General features: G+C 34.9%; 1 protein-coding gene across 1 annotated transcript in view; it reads left to right on the top strand.

The window, feature by feature from the left end:
• LOC130442132 (nose resistant to fluoxetine protein 6-like) overlaps positions 1–19,357 on the top strand; it is a 43,442-nt gene extending 24,085 nt beyond the window's left edge. Inside the window, exons 8-13 of the mRNA XM_056776196.1 lie at positions 4,109–4,274; positions 6,573–6,766; positions 9,673–9,820; positions 11,438–11,618; positions 11,702–11,844; positions 19,169–19,357. Of these exons, the coding sequence (XP_056632174.1) occupies positions 4,109–4,274; positions 6,573–6,766; positions 9,673–9,820; positions 11,438–11,618; positions 11,702–11,844; positions 19,169–19,309 (973 nt within the window). The 3' untranslated portion in view covers positions 19,310–19,357. The remainder of the gene's footprint in view (positions 1–4,108; positions 4,275–6,572; positions 6,767–9,672; positions 9,821–11,437; positions 11,619–11,701; positions 11,845–19,168) is intronic.
• Positions 19,358–20,323: the final 966 nt, after the last annotated feature.

Genomic DNA, 20,323 nt, shown 5'->3' with positions numbered 1-20,323 from the left:
TAATCAAAAGAACATTCGATGGAAAAACTTGAAATATATTACAACTGATGGAGGCAAAAACATGAGTGGGAAAGATAAAGGAGTGGTCGCTATGGTGTCAAAGGCTGTAGAAAATGACGGTGGCTCAAAACCATTAGTCTTACATTATATCATTCATCAACAGTCTTTGTGCGGAAAATGTTTGGATAAGTCTGAAGTTCTGAAACCAGTCATATCAACTGTCATCATTTTATCAGATCTTTTGGGCTGAATCACCGACATTTCTGACGATTTATTGAAGAGATTGGAGAAAATGATTTACTTTATCATACTGCCTTAGGTTGGCTTGGTTGTGGGAAAGTCCTTCAGCGCTTTTATGAACTTCGAGCAGTGATCGAAATTTTTTTGAATGAAAAGCATCGCCCTCTTACTGAATTACAAAACAACGCATGGCTGTAGAAGTTAGCATTCTATGTTGATTTGACAAAACATGTGAACGAACTGAATTTGAAATTGCAAGGAGAAAACCAGCAACTTCCTGATTTATACACTAATATCAAATCATTCCGGAAGAAATTGATACTGTTTCAATCACAACTACGAAGTAAATGTTTTTCACATTTTAAAACATGTGAAATATTAAGCCACACCAATGAGACTGAGTTTACTATTGATTTTGCAATGGAAACTTTGAGTGCTTTGAAAATAAATTTTGATACTCGTTTCTCGGACTTTGATGCCATTGCGAATCAAATTAAGATTTTTCAGAATCCTTTTGATACTGACATTGAAACCTTAGCCCCGGAACTTCAAATGGAAATGATTGATCTACAGTGCAGTGATATAATTAAGAACAAATATCAAAACTCATCTTTGTTGGAATTGAATAAGAGTCTTCCACTGACACAATTTGATAATTTGTATAAATTTGCTCGTGGGCTGTTTTCTGTTTTTGGTACTACTTATTTGTGTAAGAAGACCTTCTCCAAAATGAAGTACACAAAAAATGTTTACAGATCTAAATTAATTGATGAGCATCTTAAATCTCTTTAAATAATTGGTACAAGTAAAATTAGTCCACAACTACAAACTATTGTCAGTGGAAAATCTCAATTACATAAATCTCATTAATATTTCATATGTCATTATGCTTGTTATAAGTTATGTTTTTATTTAAAATGTATAAAATGTTAGTTAAATTTATTTCAATAATTTGTCAATTATTATATACTAAAGTTAAATTTTATGCATTTTATACATGTCTTTACTCATTGTAATTCTGTGTTTCTTTATCCAACTTATCACAAAAAAAATAACAATAAGCCTACAACAATGTTATGAGTAGTTAGCCCATGACAATATAATAATTATTCAACATAAAATTAGAAAACTTCAGTAAACTAAATTTGATTTGCTATAAAAAATATGTCTATAAAAGGAGTTTTCAAGTATGCTAGCTCTCCGAGGGCCGGACAAAATCTATCCGCGGGCCGGATGTGGCCCTCGGCCCGTAGTTTGGAGACCCCTATTGTAAACCAAGTCAATATAGTTTTTACGTAAAGTGGATTCGGCGGGAATATGTCTGCTGGTGTATTTTTGTAGAAATTAACTAAAATTAATTAATTGAAATTAAAAAAAGACTCCGAAAAAGCTTTCGATAAAGTTCAACATCACAAACTTATGCAGCTCCTTAAAAAATTGGATTTGGACGAAAAGGACATTCGTTGTATCGAAAATCTGTACTGGCACCAAAAAGCGCAAGTCAAAGTAAATCATGGTCTAACTGAGCAAGTTCGGATTCGCAGAGGAGTACGCTCCTGTTTAATATATACTCTGAAGCCATCTTTCGAGAGTCACTTGAAGATAGAGACATTGGGATCAAAGTCAATGGAGTCTGGGTCAACAACAAACGTTACGCCGATGACACAGTGCTGATTACAGATAATATAGATGATCTACAACAACTAATTAATATAGGAGGCGGACATAGCCAAAACATGGGATTAAACATCAACATCAAAAAAACTAAATTCATGATTATCACCAGGGAAGCGAATACGATTAGAAAATCTAGAGTAACATATAATGGAAAAGCTATAGAATGGGTGGAAAAATTTAAATATCTAGGAACATGTCTCTATGAAGAATGGTCGTCGGACGGTGAAATAAAATGCCGAATTGAACAAGCTCAAAGTACATTCATAAAATTTAAAAATGTATTTACATGTACCGACTTTGATCTTGATTTTAGACTGAAACTTGTGCGGTGCTACGTTTGGTCAGTGCTTCTTTACGGGATGGAGGGTTGGACCCTTAAGGTAAAAAACATCAACAAATTAAAGGCATTCGGAATGTGGGTATATCGTAGAATCTTGAAGATACCATGGACTGCCAAAGTGAGGAATGAGGATATTTTCAGGCGTATCAATAAAGACCGTGAACTCTTTAACATCATGAAGAAACGAAAGATTGCATATCTTGGCCATATAATGCCAGGCCATAAATATCAATTCCTTCAGCTGATAGTCGAAGGCAAGATTTAAGGTAAGAGAGGATTGGGACGGAAGAGGATGTCATGGTTACGGAACGTGAGGCAGTGGACGGGTATACAAGATATTCAGACATTGATCCATACCGCTAGAGATAGAGAAGCCATGTAAAATGTGGTCGCGAACATCCATTAATGGATAAGCATTAAAAGAAGAAGAACTAAAATCAACGTTAAATTTTTTTTGCACAATTTCTGTTAATGAGCCAGCCATCGATTCCAATAAAGTTTGTTGTTTATTTCTTTCTATTTTTAATTTATTTAAATTCTCTTGATGAAGTGCAGTTTTAATATGCTGAACTAAATTGTACTTTTTGTCGCTGTTTATTTTTGTATGTAAAATAAGTTTACCACTCTAAGGCAGGCCCTGCAAATTAATTTATTGTTTTCAAATTTCAATTCTGTGTAACCTCGTACCTATTCTTCTACTGATGGCTAACTTTAGGCATTGTTAAATAAATATTATACTATGTAGGAATACAATACACTTGAACTCTAGCCTTTCGCCTTCTGCAATTTTAACAGGGTAATACTGTTTAAGTCATACGTTTAATTAAATAATATTTGGAAATCGAATAACAGCGGCCAAAGGTATTCCCAAACTCTCCGTAATCGGCCTAGGGAATTCCCCGAAAAATAGACATGTGCTGGGTAACTCTAGTACGATGTTGTCACGTTGTGGCTTAGGCAGTGTTGCCACAATTTAAAAGCTGAATGTAAAAATTGAACTAGAAAATGTACTAGATTGTACCAACTTCAAACAAATTTAATAAAATGAAAGAGATGTATAAACATAAGTTTAAATAAAATTTTTTTTCCAAAAATGTTATAGACTGTGTCAATTATTATTTTGGGGATGAAAAATTTATATAAAGTTTACCGATAAAATTAGCAATGCAGTACAAAAATCTCACGATCTAAATATAAATCAACTTGGCTCTGTTTTCTAATTATTGTTACAATCTAGTACAATTTCTAGTTTATTTTATTAAACGAAAATATAAAATAACTTTATATTTGCGAAGGCAGGGAAAATGTATTAGAAAAAAGGAAAAATGTACTAGCGTATAAAATACACTAAAATGTACTAAAATTGTACAATTGTACTAGCTCTGGCAACACTGGGCTTAGGTAATATAAAATAAATTAATCGGAAATTGACAAATATATTAAAAATTGTTACATACCGAAAGTAAATGTACAAAATTAGCACCAAATACACCACTAATTGTTGAAATATGCATAAAACTGGTACAAAAAAATAAATGCTTTAAAACTGAAAATAGGCATAATGGCACAAAAAAATTAACCCTGTGAATCCTCTTATTGAAATTCATACATATATGTGGTCAAAATACATCTGCCAACAAAAATTACTTATGGCATAATAGCTAGAAATTTCAAAAATCCTTCTACGCATATTTGAGATATGTTTTATGCAAAAAATCACATACCACAAGACCTCCTTAATCAACTGAAACTGATCCTTACAAAATGAAGATAATAAAGGAACCTTTGGACAGTTATGGTGGTACCTGCTAATACGGAACTCATTTAATATATTAATAATGACATTTCCAGATTTCTTCCTTCGATTGCTTTGATTGTGGGATTTTACGCAACCTGGTTGAGACATTTACCATGGGGTCCATTTTTTGATGGGATATGTAACGAAAGCGAGAAATGTAGGCAAAATTGGTGGACGAATCTGTTATTTATACAAAACCACTACAATAGATATTACATGGTAAATATTGGTATTATTTTATATATCATTCGGGTGTTGAGTGGCATTTTGCTCATTTTAAAAGTCTATCATAGGAAAAAGAATGCATGAGAGCAATATTCCCTTTTTCCATAATTGTGAGAGATATTTAGCTACAGTTTGACAAAACTTTTTCTGACATTAATCTAAGGTAATTGAATGAAAATACAAGTAGAAGTAAGAATTTTAAGTGGATCTTTCCTTCTAATCTTAAGCTAATTTGTATGTTTAGTAGTCTGTTCCTTATGGAGTATCTGCTTCACAGAACAATTAGAAAATATAGGAAAACAAGTTGATGTTTTGCATTGTCCCCATTATCCTTTTTTGTCTCAGTTATTTACCAGTGAAATTATCGACAGTAGACATGGTATATGATTTACCATTTGATTGTTAATTTTGGTCTTTTAACGTTAATATTTAACTTCTATTCAGAAGATGCAATTGAATAGTTTTCAATGTTTATTTCTCTTTATTTATAAAAGGAAGGGTAACTACGTTTTGTAGATGATCGGACAAACAATACTATAGTTATTGTTAGTTGCAAATGAAATTTTATGCAATATAACGAAGTCAAAAGTTTCTTGTAGTACTTCAAAAGAAACAGAAAATTTTAGAGATGAAAAAAACAAGAAGTAACTAATTGTAACTAATACTCATACTCGTCGCTCCATACACTTTTCCAGCGACGTTCAATAAGTTCGATATCCTTTTGATAAGAATCGTCAAGTTGCTCAAAATAGTCATTAACTGTCGACATCTCCTCTTCATTGTTGGAAAATCTTTTATCACCGAGCTATTTTTTCATGTTTGGAAACAGAAAATAATCCGAGGGACGATCGTTTTTGATTGATTTCTTCGCTCAAACGTCTCAATAAGTTCGCATAATACTATCTATTGATAGTTTTCCTTTTTTCAAGATAGTCAATGAAAATTATCCCACTCGCATTCCAAAAAACCAACACAGCCTTGCCTGCAGATGGAACGGTATTTGTCTTCTTTGGAGCCGGTTCTCCATTTTCAGTCCATTGTTTTGATTGCTTTTCACTTTTGGGTGTGAAGTGATGGATACACGATTCATCCATGGTGCAAAAATTCGGCTTTATTTCTTTCTTCTTCTATTTATTTCTTCACGACACTGTGTTTGTTCCATTGTGAACAAACGCGGCACCCATCTTCCGCACAGCTTTTTCACGTACAAATTTTCAGTTAATATGCGATGTATCGCACCTTTTAAAATGCTTCCTATGTCTGTTAGCTCGAGCACTTCCAGTCAACGATCATCCAGTACCACATTGTGGATGTTCTTCAATATTTCTGGACTCATTACCTCATTTGAACGACCACTGCGATGATGATCTTCGCCTCGTTTGAACTCTGATACTTAATATTCTGTTGTTGATAAATAACAAGAACAGTCTCACCCAGAGTGGAATCTAGTTCAGATTTTTTATTGGTTGGGCTAATGCCTTCCAAATAAAAGTATTGTCTCACAAAACGATAGACAATTCTTCAAAGTTCACAAACTCACTGAAAATGTTCACTATTGAAGTTTTGACAACAAACATCGGAAATACTTCCAATTGTTATTTTCATCAACAACGTCAAACTAAAAATTATATAATTGAGTGATATATTTTTCGTGAAAATACACTGTTCTTAAAACTGCAGTAGCAGTCGACTTTCCGCACTATTTCTTGAAATATTGATACATTACATATTAGTTTCAAATGCCGAAAACGTGGTCAAAAGTCCAAAAAAAAGGAACTTTTATGGGATATGAAATAGTTGTGGTAGTACGTCTAGAATATGGGAAAACAGAATCGCATCAATTCTTATATATTCAGGTGAATTGGCCTTTACTTTTGTCAGATATTATCGATTAACAGTCCATTGAAGCCGATTGAAGTCGATTTTCACTTCATGTTGATCGAGTGAGTAGATGACGTGAAAGTAATGCTGTGACATAAAACAAATTCTCTCATACGACCTCTCGTTTCTGAATTATAGAGCTTTAAATTTGCGAATTCAGAACTTATTTTCTAGATTATATATTCAAAAATTAAGAACTTTTTCAGTATTAGCTTTTGCGATGCCTTTTTTGCAATTTCGTCAGGCATTTCAAAATCTTATTAAAATTTTGATATTTGTTTGTATTATACTAAAAGATGTAAATTTAGGGATTAGAGGCGCTCGGCTTCTCAAAAATGTCGCTTTCAAGATATAATCATCTACTTAGTACCCTTAATACATACTCGTAAATAATTATTATGTTTATTTTAGTGCTACATTATAAGTTGGTACTTAGCTGTGGAAATGCAGTATTACATAATCACCTTATTTATTTTGATGTGGATTCTTAGAAACAAAATTAGTGTACCATGTACTGCAAGTATACTTCTCACATTGAATTTGATTTTTGCTTTCTTAGATCACTACAGACATGGTTATTTATCAACACTATCTGGAAAGCCAGAGTAAGTAACAGTTTTTTCTTCGAATAATAAAAAAAAGTATGAGGAATGAGACTAATTGAAATGAAACAAATTTCTTTTTCAATCAATTGCTTATATTTATAATGGCCCCGTTAATGTATTTTTGCTTGGATAATACTAATTAAAGATCGATGATACAAGTTTATTATCCACTACTAAATCATTGTTCTCTTAATTTTTGTGATGAAAAACTCTAGATTCCGTCAAAATTCACACTACTTTGATGTGAATTCTCCTTCTTCTGCTGTCCATTAATGGATGTTTGAGATCACTTTTGATCATTTTATCTTGACTCTGGTGATATAAATTATCCTGTGGTTCTTATCCCTTCCAATTTTTGGTATCCGAAATCCTCTTTCTGCCCATTCTTCTTTTACCCTCTATCTTTTCTTCTATCAAGAGTTTAACCAAATGGTACCTCTCGTTCCGTATCATATGTTCCAAACATAATGTTTGTCTACGTTTTATCGTGTCCGTCCAGCAATTTACGTTCTCTTCCTTTTCTTCTCAGAATTTCTCAGTTGGTTTGTCTAGCTGTCCACGGAACTCAAAATTCTTCGGAAGATCCATATCACACTTGCCTTCAATCTATTTATGGTGTTGCATTTTGTTAATCTTTTTTTGAGGTTGAGGTCAAAGACAGACTTTGTAAATTTCATGAATGAGTTCCTTGCTTTTTCTATCCTGCACTTGATCTCCACGTCCAATGACCAGTCTTCACATAACCAAGTTTCCAGATAGTTAAACTTTGTTAGCCGTCTAATCTCTTTGCTATTGTGTGATAGTTTAACATTCTGGTATTCATCTAATTTGCGAGTCAATACTAGTCATTTTGTCTTTTTTAAGTTGATATCGATTTCCATAAGCTGACTGTGTATTCCAGCTACGTCCAGGAGCTTTTGGAGGTTATTTTTGTTGTCTACTATCAGGACTGTTTATCCATGTGCCATTTACTTTTATTACTAATTTTCGACCCTCGAGGGTTTCTTGAAAGAGGGGAGAGAACACATCCCCGCTTAACACTTTTCTGTTTTTGCAGTTGATTGGTTCCAATCCAAGTTTTCAATACAACGTATATCTTTCTGATATATGTCCAGTCGCCCCAGTATTTGCACGAGTTAATGGTGCTGAACTGTGACAAAATATTTTTCGTAATATATAAAACACATAACCACATCTTTCCTCTGGTCGTAGACGTTCTGAACCAGTACTTCGCATTTTATTGCATTGTTCTTTTCTGACAATGGGATGGAAAGAGATGCAAGCCATTTGGTGCTTTTCTTGTAAACCTTCCTTCAGCCACTTATTTTTTGTCTCTCTTCTTGCTCTTTTTATAGTATTTTGCAACGTTATATATTTATTTCGACTACTTTGGTTCTTGTATTTTCTTTTTGCTTCAAACTTCAGCAGCTCTCCATAGAAGTTCATCAGCAATAATTCAAAATTAAACAAAGTGACTAACCTCTATTAAAGAAGGATCGATGTCTTGTTCGATATATTTGCAAGCTTGAAACTCCATCCAAATTTCAAATAAATGAATTCAGGTTCTCTTGATCTCATTCGGATATAAAAGAATATACAGAGGTCTTAATTTATATGAATTAAATTCATTTGTCCAGAAAAATATTTATTCTTCAATATCTATTTGGTTCTTATCAAGGTAGTGACTCTCTTACATAATACGAGGCATGTTTTTGAAGTAGCTACTGTTTTGGGATCAAAAACTAGAAGACATCTTCAAAGAAAGTTGCCGGTTGATGAACTTTGTCACCATCGATTAATCGCTATATTCGTCTTCAAGCGCAGAACTAGATCTGGACTGTTTGAGCGGTGGTCCATTTGTTTCCAGCCAAAAGAGGTCATTTGAATTTGTTTTTGGTTTGCAGTATGTAGGCAAACATTCTCTCACAAGACAAAGAATATACCAAGAGCACAATATTTCTACATAAAAATACATTGGACATAATTTTCCAAAGAGAAATTATTAGTTTAAATTTCAATTTCCTAGTGTATGAAGAACCTGGCGGGGTTCCTTCAATGCTGCTAAGATCTTCGTTACTATATCGCTCGAGAAAACTTAATAAACTGCCCAATCGTTTGGTTTTTTCCTTCTAAGCTCTCATTCGGATACCATTTCAAAAGAATTCTTCTTGAGACAACAGGAATTTCTTACGATAAGATCGTCCATCATCATTCAAGTTTTGGCGACAAAGGTTCTTACCAATTTCTTCACGATTCCAACCAGCACTTATTATGCTTTGAAGCTTTTAATACTGAGAAAACGTAGTACATCACACAGGCTAACCATAAAAACTACTTTGTAATAAACTATTTATTAAACAATAAAATAATTAGTTAAACTTGGTTCCAATAATTCGGTGACCATACTCTATTATACAACAGGCTATAGATAATTATATGATTGGTCGCTAGGGTCACATCGGTATAAAATAAAGTACATAATTTGATACTTTAATGGAACTTCAAGTGACTAAGGAACACTTGGAGTCATTTAATTATGATGTGGGTCCCCATTAAGATCATGTATATCTTAATGAATATAATAATCCTTAAGATAGGTAGCTTAACAGATTCCAATGGACAGGCGGCTATTTAGAATAACTCGTTCAAATGTAGATCCGTAATTGCGTTTAAAGGTGCACACCCTAAACTAAACTAAAATTTAAAGACATGCATCGTACCATCATGATTTTTTTTATTTTTTTAAATACATTTAATATGAGACTTGAATTCTTGCCTTCTGTTAAATTATCATATAAAAATTACGGATCGTTTTCTGACTTTTAAATAAAATTAAGTTGTTTACTAGACCGGGAAATTTGGTTGATAAGTTATCGATATAAATAATGGAGATTTAATATTTTCAGGGAAGTTTATAGATTAGTTTTCAATAGCAAACCTCAATGGCATGATCATTTTGCTAGTTATCATGGGAACGCAACTGGATATATTTTAGGATTAGGTTTTGGATATATTTCACACAAATACACCAATAAAGAACTATTCGATGGAAAAGTAAGTTTTTATTTAATTTAGATCTATTCGAAAACGCATATTGAATGATCAATTAAACAATACCTACCTTCGAAAAAATCTAAATTCACGATCAATTATTGGAAAGTGATGAATTTCATTGAGGTTTTAATTCGTTGATCACATTTCATTGCCAAACTAACGGATATTCTTGATGGTTCAATCGGCCTATAACATTGCATATTCACTGATAGTTTATATTGTTTTAAATTTGAGTTAGTGGACGGTCAGAGACTGCATAAAGGCAAAACTATCAACGAACGATGTCTTTTGAGAAGCTATTCAGTTATAATGACTCAAACCTTTTAATGTTACTAGGGAATTGTAAGAATTGCCTAAGTGTGAGGTGACATGGTCTTCAGTTTCTTCTTCATCCATACACTAACGGCATCCCGGATCGTCTGTGATGCCTTTAGTATAAACATGACGTTTCGATGATCGTATTTGGCTAGAAAACCATTAATTAATCTATTTCGCACCTGTTTTAGAGGAGCAGATGATTAGTTAAAAAAGTAGAAGACCCAAATCAAATGTCAGGTGTTATCATCGATATCCGCAGAGTTTGCCTTTGATAGTAGACCACTGAGAAATGTTATAGCTACACTTTTGACTACACCAATAATGGATTCAGTTGCACTCTAGTTTTTACTTTCTCCGTACAGGGATACCAGACAATGACTCCGTACGTGAGAAGAGGTTGAACCATCGAAGTGTATATCCAAGATCCCATGTACAACTGATGGCCCTTCTGTTGAATATTATATGAATAAGAAGAGGGCCGTTATTTTTTCAACCTCCCATCGCTCCGTGCAGACACTACGCGGGTATGGCGACCGCGAATCTCTCACACTTGACAGTACGTCATTGTTGACATTCAGACGTCAGTCGGCGTTGTGCATGTAAACATGTCCGACATTATTGATGCTTCCGCCAAGTGTGAATTGCGAAGTGTGATTCGTTTTTTACAGGCTGAAGGCAATAGTGTTGCAGAAACACATCGGAGAATGAGTCGTATGTATGCGTGAATGGTGTCGAAAGAGGGCCAACGAGGCAAATCTGTTAATTCAGATGATCTGGTTCAACGAGTTGACAGAATGGTTAAAGAAAACCGCAGATTCACCATTACTGCTTTGTCTACGGAATTTTCAGAAGTTTCAAGGTCTGTTTTGTACTCTACTTGTATTCATTGGCGGTAACTTTCTTTGAAGAGGGTATTGAGAAAGTTGCCCATGGATATGACAAATGCTTCAATCTTTTCGGTGATTATGATGGAAAGTAACCATAAGTACCAATGTTTTGGTAATAAATTAATGTTTTATATAAACATAATATTAAGAAAAAGCCTTTTGCTTGTATAAATTTGTAATTTTCTTTTTTTCTAATAATCGAAAGTCGTATTTTCATACCAAATATGAGCATTGCTGAAACAATGACAAATGCACAGATTTCAAATTAAATTGATTTCAAATCATAAAAATTCAGTTGCTTCCTTCCAACTTTTACATATTCACATTTATCTGTACTTTAAACAAAGTTCAAAGGGTAGTTTTTCATTTGAGAACGGATTCTAGGTATTATTTTTGATTTCTTTTTTTTTAGTGGAAAAAAGTACTTTGGTGTATTGTTACCTTCACATTGATGTCATTAGTATTTATTCTTCCATTATTTTATAATGTAGATAAAACACCCGTCCATTCTGCTTTGTGGGTTGTGATGACAAGATTGCTTTTCTCTTTCGCGATGGGACTATTCGTCTTGGGACTTTCAGAAGGATTAGGAGGTAAAAGAAATTGAAATATGTCTGATATAATTGAGATTTTTCTCAAAATCATACTAAAAACTATACAACTATTGATGTTTTAGGTCCTGCTAGATCGCTTTTGAACTGGAGTCCGTTGTATACATTAGGAAAATTGTCGTACTGTGTTTATATAGGACACGTAGTATTCCAAAATATTAGAGTAGGGATGATGAGATCACCGCAACACCTCGGGTACTATGCAATGGTTAGTAATATTCTATGCTACAATTATTTCTTGCGTTTTGTGGCAATGTTGTAATGCATGACAAGACGCAATGTATTTTGACCAAAAACATAAGCAGACGAAGCTCAATTGATTAATTCTTACAAGATCGGCTTAATTTTTCTCTACGAAATTTGCGATCGTATGTAGAAATTAAGTTTCTTTTAGCTCTCTTTAACAACTCGCCAAATATTAGTTAGATCAGCTGATTCAATCAACTTTTGTAGTATATCCAACTTTTTTGTTGGTTCGCAATTTTTGTTGCTGGCATAGTCTAGATTCTGCATAGACTTCCAGAAAGTAAACAACGTCTCCACAAAGGATATATCCAGCGTTGACCTATGTCAAGTAAACCAGTCACCGCTCTCACAATTCCAGGCAGAGGTTTTGTATCAGTTCCGGGCTATGCCTTTTGGACCACATTCCAGCGCCTTATGGATAGAATTCTTGGACAAGAGATCGATCCCTACCTGGACGATATCATAGTATTGGGAAACATCCTCGAAGAACATCTCACTATTCTCCGAGAGGCTTTCCGTCGACTCCAAGAAGGTCCTTCAAATAATTGGGACGTCTTATGACATCAGAAGGAATCCACACAGACCCGAAGAAAACCACCTCCGTCGCTGTGATGACCCCTCCGACAAATGTCCGACGTCTTCGATGCTTTTTAGGAACAGTTTCTAGATACAGAAGGTTCGTTGTTCGTTCCGATGTTACAGTACCACTGCATCGACTGCTGAAGAAGAATAACCGATGGGGCTCCGAAGAAACTTTCTGCGAGCTTAAAGCTTTAGAACAGCAATCTGACCTAACCTAACCTAACCTAACCTAAGCCGTTCGGTGCGGTCTTTGGAGGTTGTTGCAGACACTATTACTGCCATAGCACTCACAATTCACTAATATCCACTCCTGGGTTTCTCTTACGTAAATTCGGACGAAATGGCAAAAAACCTTTTAACGGACTTCTCTGCTCCGGGTCTTCTCTTCGCTGTATACTACCTGGTAGACGGGCTGCTGGTTATTCGATAAGTGCCTCTTCTCTTACAAATATTGAGACGGCTACTGGCATTTCCCTTCTGCCAATCTGCTGCCAATCAGTCCACACGGTATTCCTTGGTTGGCTTCTTTCTTGCTTCGATGACGACGGCGGAAAGATTTCCCTTTTCGACTTAGTACCAACTGTTTTATTGCTGAAAGCGCTTCCCTTTCTCTAGCGGTGCCAAAGATGGGGTCGCCATGACTATGGTTCTCTGAGTTGTGGTGCGCGGGGGAGAATACAGAATACAGAATAGTAATTTCGGGGGAAAATTATATTTTACATTTAAATCAGGCAGTTTTACATTTTTACGTTACCTTCAAATTTTGTTTTCCATTAATAAGTATGTAGATGATATAATCTTATCCCTTCCATATAATGATATTGAAAAGGGAATGTCGAACAATCTTTGTCCTTTTTTGACCCCAAATTCGTTCAGAAACAAAGACAATAAAATTTTAATTTACTGGTATAGGAAACCTTTAAGTTCTGGAAGATGTACAAATTATCATTCATATCACTAACAGAACAATAAGATTAAATAAAGTCCTTGAAATTTTTGATCTAATATCCCCATAATATCTAAAAATAAAGTACGAATCAACTAAGAAAATGCCACAGGCGTCATCAACTAGTTATCGACTGCCACACTTTAAAATATTCCCTCTCTGTCGCTTCAGACTGATAAACCAGTGGCGTAGGATCTTATTTAAATAAAAATTAATGCTTGGTGTGCATGGTATGTTTATAATAACACAGTTTTTGCACATGTTGAGTGTAATATTTTATCTATGTCGTTAATTAAAAAAAAACATTATTCGCTATCAGAAACTAGAGACGAACATCCTAGTTCATCCTCTAATGAACTATCAGTATCTTCACTGTTTTTGTCTTCACTTTCTTCCGATGAACCCGTATTTACTGTAAATATTAAGTGATCTAGAGGGTGGTCTAAGATGTGCTCTTTTTGTATAAGGTCATTCTCATATTTTTTAACATGTTGGCAAATATTATACCACTCTTGTTCCGATACCTCCTCAAGTTTTTGCCTAGCGAGTGCCTCCGTATCGGACAGTTTAAATGTTGTATTGTGCGCAGCTACCCAATTTTTTACTAATGCCCCAATTTTTTCGATCGGGTTTAGTTCTGGATGATAAGGAGGTAAACGTGGTACACGGTGCCCATGTTGTTGTAACAGTTTGTACTTTATGGGGAAGCGAAATTTATTGGCTGCTGTGTATGTAAGTTTCATCAGTATAACATATATTGCGGCCTTCGTTACGGTATTTTAACAGCTTCTTTAGGTAATTTATTCGTTTCAGGCGAATGTCGTGTGATTCACACAAAATTTTTCTTCGGTCTGGCATTTTCTGCCATCTACAAAAAAAAATCTCTGTGATAGACATCAAGGTTTTAATTATCGTAATTATCGTAATAATGGACAACTTAAAATCAAAATTATTACCTAAAACCAATTTTTTTAAGGAGCCGATTCAAGCTGCTTACACTTATTGCTTCTGTCAAGATTTGCCGGTCATTAATTTTCTGCAAAACACCTGTAATTTCATCATAATTTAGCATTGCACGTTTGCTCTTTTAAATTGAATAGTAACAATGATAAACCTTAAACTAAGTAGGTACATGACTTTATAATATGTGTAAATATGTATAAAAATGTGTAAACTCCGCATTTCTTCAACCTACTTCTCGAATTAAATCTCGCTACATACCAGTAATTTTTCAAAGGAATAGTAACTCCTTCATCTGCCTCTTTTTTCATGAAATTAATAATATTGCTTATGTTTTCTCGTCCTTGGCTGCGTATAATAAGACCTTGCTTTCCAACTTTTTTTGCGGACATTATTTAAAACGATTTCGCCCCTAATGTTCAAAAACAGCGCTATCTGTAGAATAAACTATGGCGCAGACTAAAAATAACACCGAACACAATAAATCACACTATCTACGGAACAACGAACAATACTAAATGCTGAATGTCCGATGTTCGGTCGGTTATAAAGCCTTGTTCGCACTATGCTAGTGATTTAGTCTAGTAGCAAGTAGTTTAGTAGCTAAATTACTCGCTACTGGCCCAAAATCGTTCGCACTTCGCTTTAGTGTTTAGTTTAGTTCCAGTACAGTTTACAAGTGAGTGGTGTCTTGTAAGATGAACAGCCTACAGCGTAATAAAGTGAATCAACTGATTAAGTTAATCTTATCAGCGATTTTAGAAGTGGTAGAAGAGGAAATTTGTGTCATTGATAAGAAGAAGCTGTGGATAAGAAAATGGATCGATAGAAGAGACAAACTAGGAGCTACTAATTGTCTTCTGAAGGAATTAGCATTGGAAGATCCCAAAGAATACTTCGATAGTTTGAGAATGTCTGAAAGTTGTGTAAATTTTCTGTTAATGAAAATACAATCTCAAATTCAGCGTGAATTTTTGGAGTCCTTTATTTTTTTTAACTCTTTTTAAGTAGGTCGATCTAAAAAGGAATGGTTATCGTTAGGTAAAACTAATTCTAAAAACAATAGTAGTAATAATAACTAAGAACCTATTATATTATTGTAATAAATATGCTGTTGAAATAAAATAATGCACTAACCTGATGTTTTTTATTTTCAATTTAATTTCCTTTTCACCAAATCCAGGGATATTCATGGTGTTTTCTAAATCCGAGTAAGCGGATTGTTTCACTAGTTTGTTTTTATAATTAGGGGACTTAATATTCCACAAGCATTCATGTTCTAGGTATTTGAAAACAAATTTTAAAGTCGTTTCGTCACTCCAGCGAAACGTCATGTTTAATATCTACGTACTAATGAACTCGACTAAACTCAACGGGTTCGCACTTGTTTAGCCGGTGAGCCAGTGAGCATGGACGCGTGGTGGGGGGTGCTACTCGCCCGAGAAGAATAGAGTAAAATGGATCGACTAAACTAAATTCCTTACTAAACTACTCGACTAAATTTTTAGTGTTCAGACACATTTAGCTACTAAATTACTTGTTACTAGACTAAATCACTAGCATAGTGCGAACAAGGCTTTTAAGCGCAAATTATTTATAATATTACCGTACTTTCCTTCCAAAGTAAAGGCTTGGCAACATCGAAGAGGGACTCGCAATGGTAAGAGATCCATGGTTACGCGACGATTCCCTTCGAATTCTGATTTGGACCATGCGGCAGACGTGCAGCGTTGCCAGTCTATTTAGCACTTGCATATCTATATTAAAAATACCGAACAATCGTAAAAAAACGCCACTGTCACATAAATGGGATGGGCCTAAGAGAGAAGGAAATTATTGCGGCCTTTGTCAGGTATGACGCGTTTGGCCTTTTCTTAGCTGATTTGTACTTTGCTTAACAAAGTTTTTTATGGAAACTCATATCCTTCATATCTTTTGAAACGAATTCTACAGGGTGCGGCAGCATAACTTCCTTTTTTAAAAAGTTCGCCATTTAGTCGGTAGATGTCGTAACGGAGTGCTAGTGGTCTCGTTCGAGAGGGGGGACTATAAAGTTTTGTCCCGGCACAGTTCAGTCGCCATCATGCGTTGGAACAGTGAGGAGCGTGCGTTTGCCGTTGAGGTTTACTTTTCGAGCGGATGTTCTGTGATCGCAACCCAGCGCGCCTTTCGGAATCGCTTTAATTTAGCCCCCTTGGCCCCTGTCCCGGACCGGAAATCAATTGTTACGTGGGTCACTACGTTCAGACAAACTGCAAGTGTGACAAGACGAAGAACTGGAGTCCCTCGGCCCATTAGATCACCGGAGAACATTGAGTTAGTTAGAACTTCAGTGTTGCGATCACCACGGCGTTCTGCGCGCAAACATGCGTCTGCCCTTGGACTTTCCGATCGTTCTGTGAGGAGAATACTTCATGATGATCTTCATTTTCATCCATACAAGATGGCAATTGTGCAGGAACTTTCTGAACGTGACTTCAATTCTCGGAGGAACGCGTGTGAGGTTTTTCTGGAAGTCGTTCCTGAGGACGCTATTGTTTTTTTTAGTGATGAAGCCCATTTTCATTTGTGTGGATCCGTAAACAAACAAAACATGCGCTACTGGGCTGATACCAATCCTCGACAATTGCATCAACGGCCTTTGCATTCACCTAAAGTCACAGTGTGGTGTGCAATTTACTCACGTGGAATTATTGGTCCCTGGTTCTTTGAGGAAAATGAAGTCACAGTGACAGTGAATTCGCACCGGTATGTAAACATGTTACAGGAATTTTTTTTCCCACGGCTAGATGAGTTGGACTTAGGGGACACTTGGTTCCAACAAGACGGAGCAACGGCACACACTTCAAGAACATCGATGGCTGTTTTGAGGGAACACTTCCCAGAGCGCCTTATCTCAATTAGGGGCGATTTGGAGTGGCCAGCCCGCTCTCCCGATTTGACCCCTTGTGATTATTTCCTATGGGGTTTTTTGAAATCCCGTGTGTATGTGAACCGTCCAAGGACCCTACAAGATTTGAAGACAAACATCCAGGAAGAAATTGCCAACATAACGCCTGCTATGCTGGCAAGAGTCATGACAAACGCCAGAAATCGGTTTACTCAGTGTATGGAGAATGGGGGACGTCACCTAACTGATTTGATCTTCAAAACTCAGTAAAACAAAACTTTATGTATGTGCCTGTATTATAAAAAACGAATAAAAATTTTCTGATTCATACAATAAGTTTTATTAACTTTTGAAAAAAGGAAGTTATGCTGCCGCACCCTGTATAATCTGGCAGTGACATAAAATCAGTTTCTCGTGAACTTTCTGAAATCTTTGAACAATATAATAAGTTGCTTACAAATGAAATTTGACACTTCAATCTGCTTTCTAAAATCAGGGATAGAATACCAACAAATAAATTGACAGACATAGTTTATGAAATTTTTTGTTCAAATTGTGATTAAAAATAAATTGGTCAATCTAAGAAGCCACTCACCAATCTTATAACCTCTCTCAAAAGTGACAGTAAATTATACCCTGGCAGATGTTCGCTTATCGAACAAGTTTTTTATAATAACCTTACGAAACGTATGGATCTCAACTTCATTTTTAACTACTAAACTTACTCTAACCTATAAAAATTGAATGGGATTTGTAATTTAACCAATAAAAATTTAAAAATAATCTGAATAAAAGAAAGAATTAACAAACTTCATTTATGTCAAGTGTTATTTTGAATAATGATAGTTGTCATATGAATTTGATAATATTCAATAATTGATTATGAATAAATACGAAAACTTGGTTGATAGACGAAATATTTTTATCTAATTTGAAGTGGACAATTTGATAATATTTTTTGTGTTATGTTCAAAAACTGAAGTATATTAATGTTGGAAACACTTTTCACTGCCATAACACCGGTCTTCGGTCTGTGGAGAGCCGAAGAAGATAATGTAACTATCGAAACTTGCATCAGATGTAAGTGTACAGGAAATTAAGATTTGCTTAGAATGGATACAAAATATATGATAAAAAACTCTTGACACTAACAATAAATTTCAATCCAACTAAAAAAATAGAAACAAACTCATCAAATGTTAAAATCTGTCTATAGTGGAAATGTAGTAACTTCTTTTAAAAGTGTTATGAGCAATTAAAAATTAGAAGTGAGTTGATATCAAGGAAAGCTCAGAACTACAAAAATAAATGAAAATGTCTAAACAGAAGACAAGTTTGTTGGTTCAAACAGGACATTGACTATTAAAAAGCTTGTCAAAGATTTTCAACAGATTGTTTTTTTTTTCTATTGTAAAAGGGAGTGCAAACAAAGCTTGTAATATAACGAAAGTACAACTTCCAAATGTTACCTAAAGTTACTGGAATGTTTAAGAAACGATGTGAGATGAAAGAAGGGTGAAAAATGGACTACGGTCTTTTTTCTTCATTATAACAAGATTCACGAGTTTTTCGCCGCCAAAAGTCCTCCGATCTGTCCATATCCGCTTCAGTTACTAGATTTAGTTCCTTATGACAATCCCTAATACAATCCTGAAGCAGATAGCATGAATGATATTCAAAGGTTCCTGGACATAGTTGGAATACACAGTCGGCTTATGGTAATCAATACCAAAATTAGATTAGTTCCAGAATGTGAAAGAGAAAGTGAATTCTGGGCACGATAAAATGTAGGAAAACCTGGGACATGTGATATGGAGCGGGATGTAGAAGACAATTCTAAAATTGAAAAATGTTTTTAAAAACGAACTTTCTGTCAATGATTGTCTAATTTATTATTTATTATTTCAGTTGCAGATAATTGCTTCGGATACAGTACTCAGTTTCATTGGAGCATTGTGGTTGTGTTTATTTTTCGAAATGCCATCTAATGAGCTTGCAAATATTTTATTTGTTTCGAAACAAACGCACGTTGACAAGAAGAGCAACTGAATTGTATTGTTTGTATATATAATAAAATAAAAACAAATCTCATAGTATCAGTAGTTTCATTTTGATAAAAAGTATTGGGAATCTTATATAATATACTAAACAACAAAAAAAGGACACTCCATATTTTTCTTATTTAAAGCTAATTTCCAGCAATGTGTTTGTTTTTGTGGGTATTGTAGTTATTGCAGAGAATGTAGGGTTGAATTAATTAAGTAAACAATAAGATAAAACTCAGATTTGATTTCTTTGCCTTGAAGTTGATTCACCTGTCGGACCTATTCTAAACTGTAAGCAGTTTTTCACACATTTAAACATCTTTAATTTATTAACCAAGACTTTTCTGTGCCCAAGGTGATATCAGACGGTTCACTTTTCATTCAATTCTGTCTTTCATTCAGCATATTTCATTAAAAATGAAACGTCTAGGTATTAAATGAATTAAAAGTGATAAATTAATTTGTTAGTGATGCTGGATTTCGGCATTCGACGTACGAACGTATGAACACGAAGAGAACGTTCAATTGAGTTCGTTTGACGACATATTCGTTGAAATAAGCGAATAAAGTTCAGTTTTTGCCGTTTTGTGTATGTCTTGTGAGCGTGGAATGAAAAAAAAACATTCACTTGAGTGATCATTCATGCGAATGAACCAAAAAGTGAACCGTCTGATACAACCTTTAATAGACATGTTTTTTTTTCTTTTGATCCAGAATAATGTTGACATAGCCCGAGCTGATGCCTCAACCAGAGAATGCGGGAGCTTAAAGTACATTACCAAAACGCTTGGGGTAGCGAAATCTAGCATTCACGAAGCAATCTGGCGTCTCTGGGAGACTGGTAGCTACGATATTTGAGTCGGCAGTGGGCGACCAAGGGCAACATTGGTAGTAGACGCTGTCGGTATTGAGAGATCGACATTTAACGGCTCCTAAAGTTCGGGAAAGTCTTAAGGTGAAGACAGGGCCCCGACTCCTAAAAAGGCATCGAAGAGAAAGGCGATAATTTGCCTATCAG

Source organism: Diorhabda sublineata, chromosome 3 (assembly GCF_026230105.1).
Source record: "Diorhabda sublineata isolate icDioSubl1.1 chromosome 3, icDioSubl1.1, whole genome shotgun sequence".
Classification (NCBI taxonomy): Eukaryota; Metazoa; Arthropoda; class Insecta; order Coleoptera; family Chrysomelidae; genus Diorhabda; species Diorhabda sublineata.
This window is presented reverse-complemented; position numbering and strand designations above follow the sequence as displayed.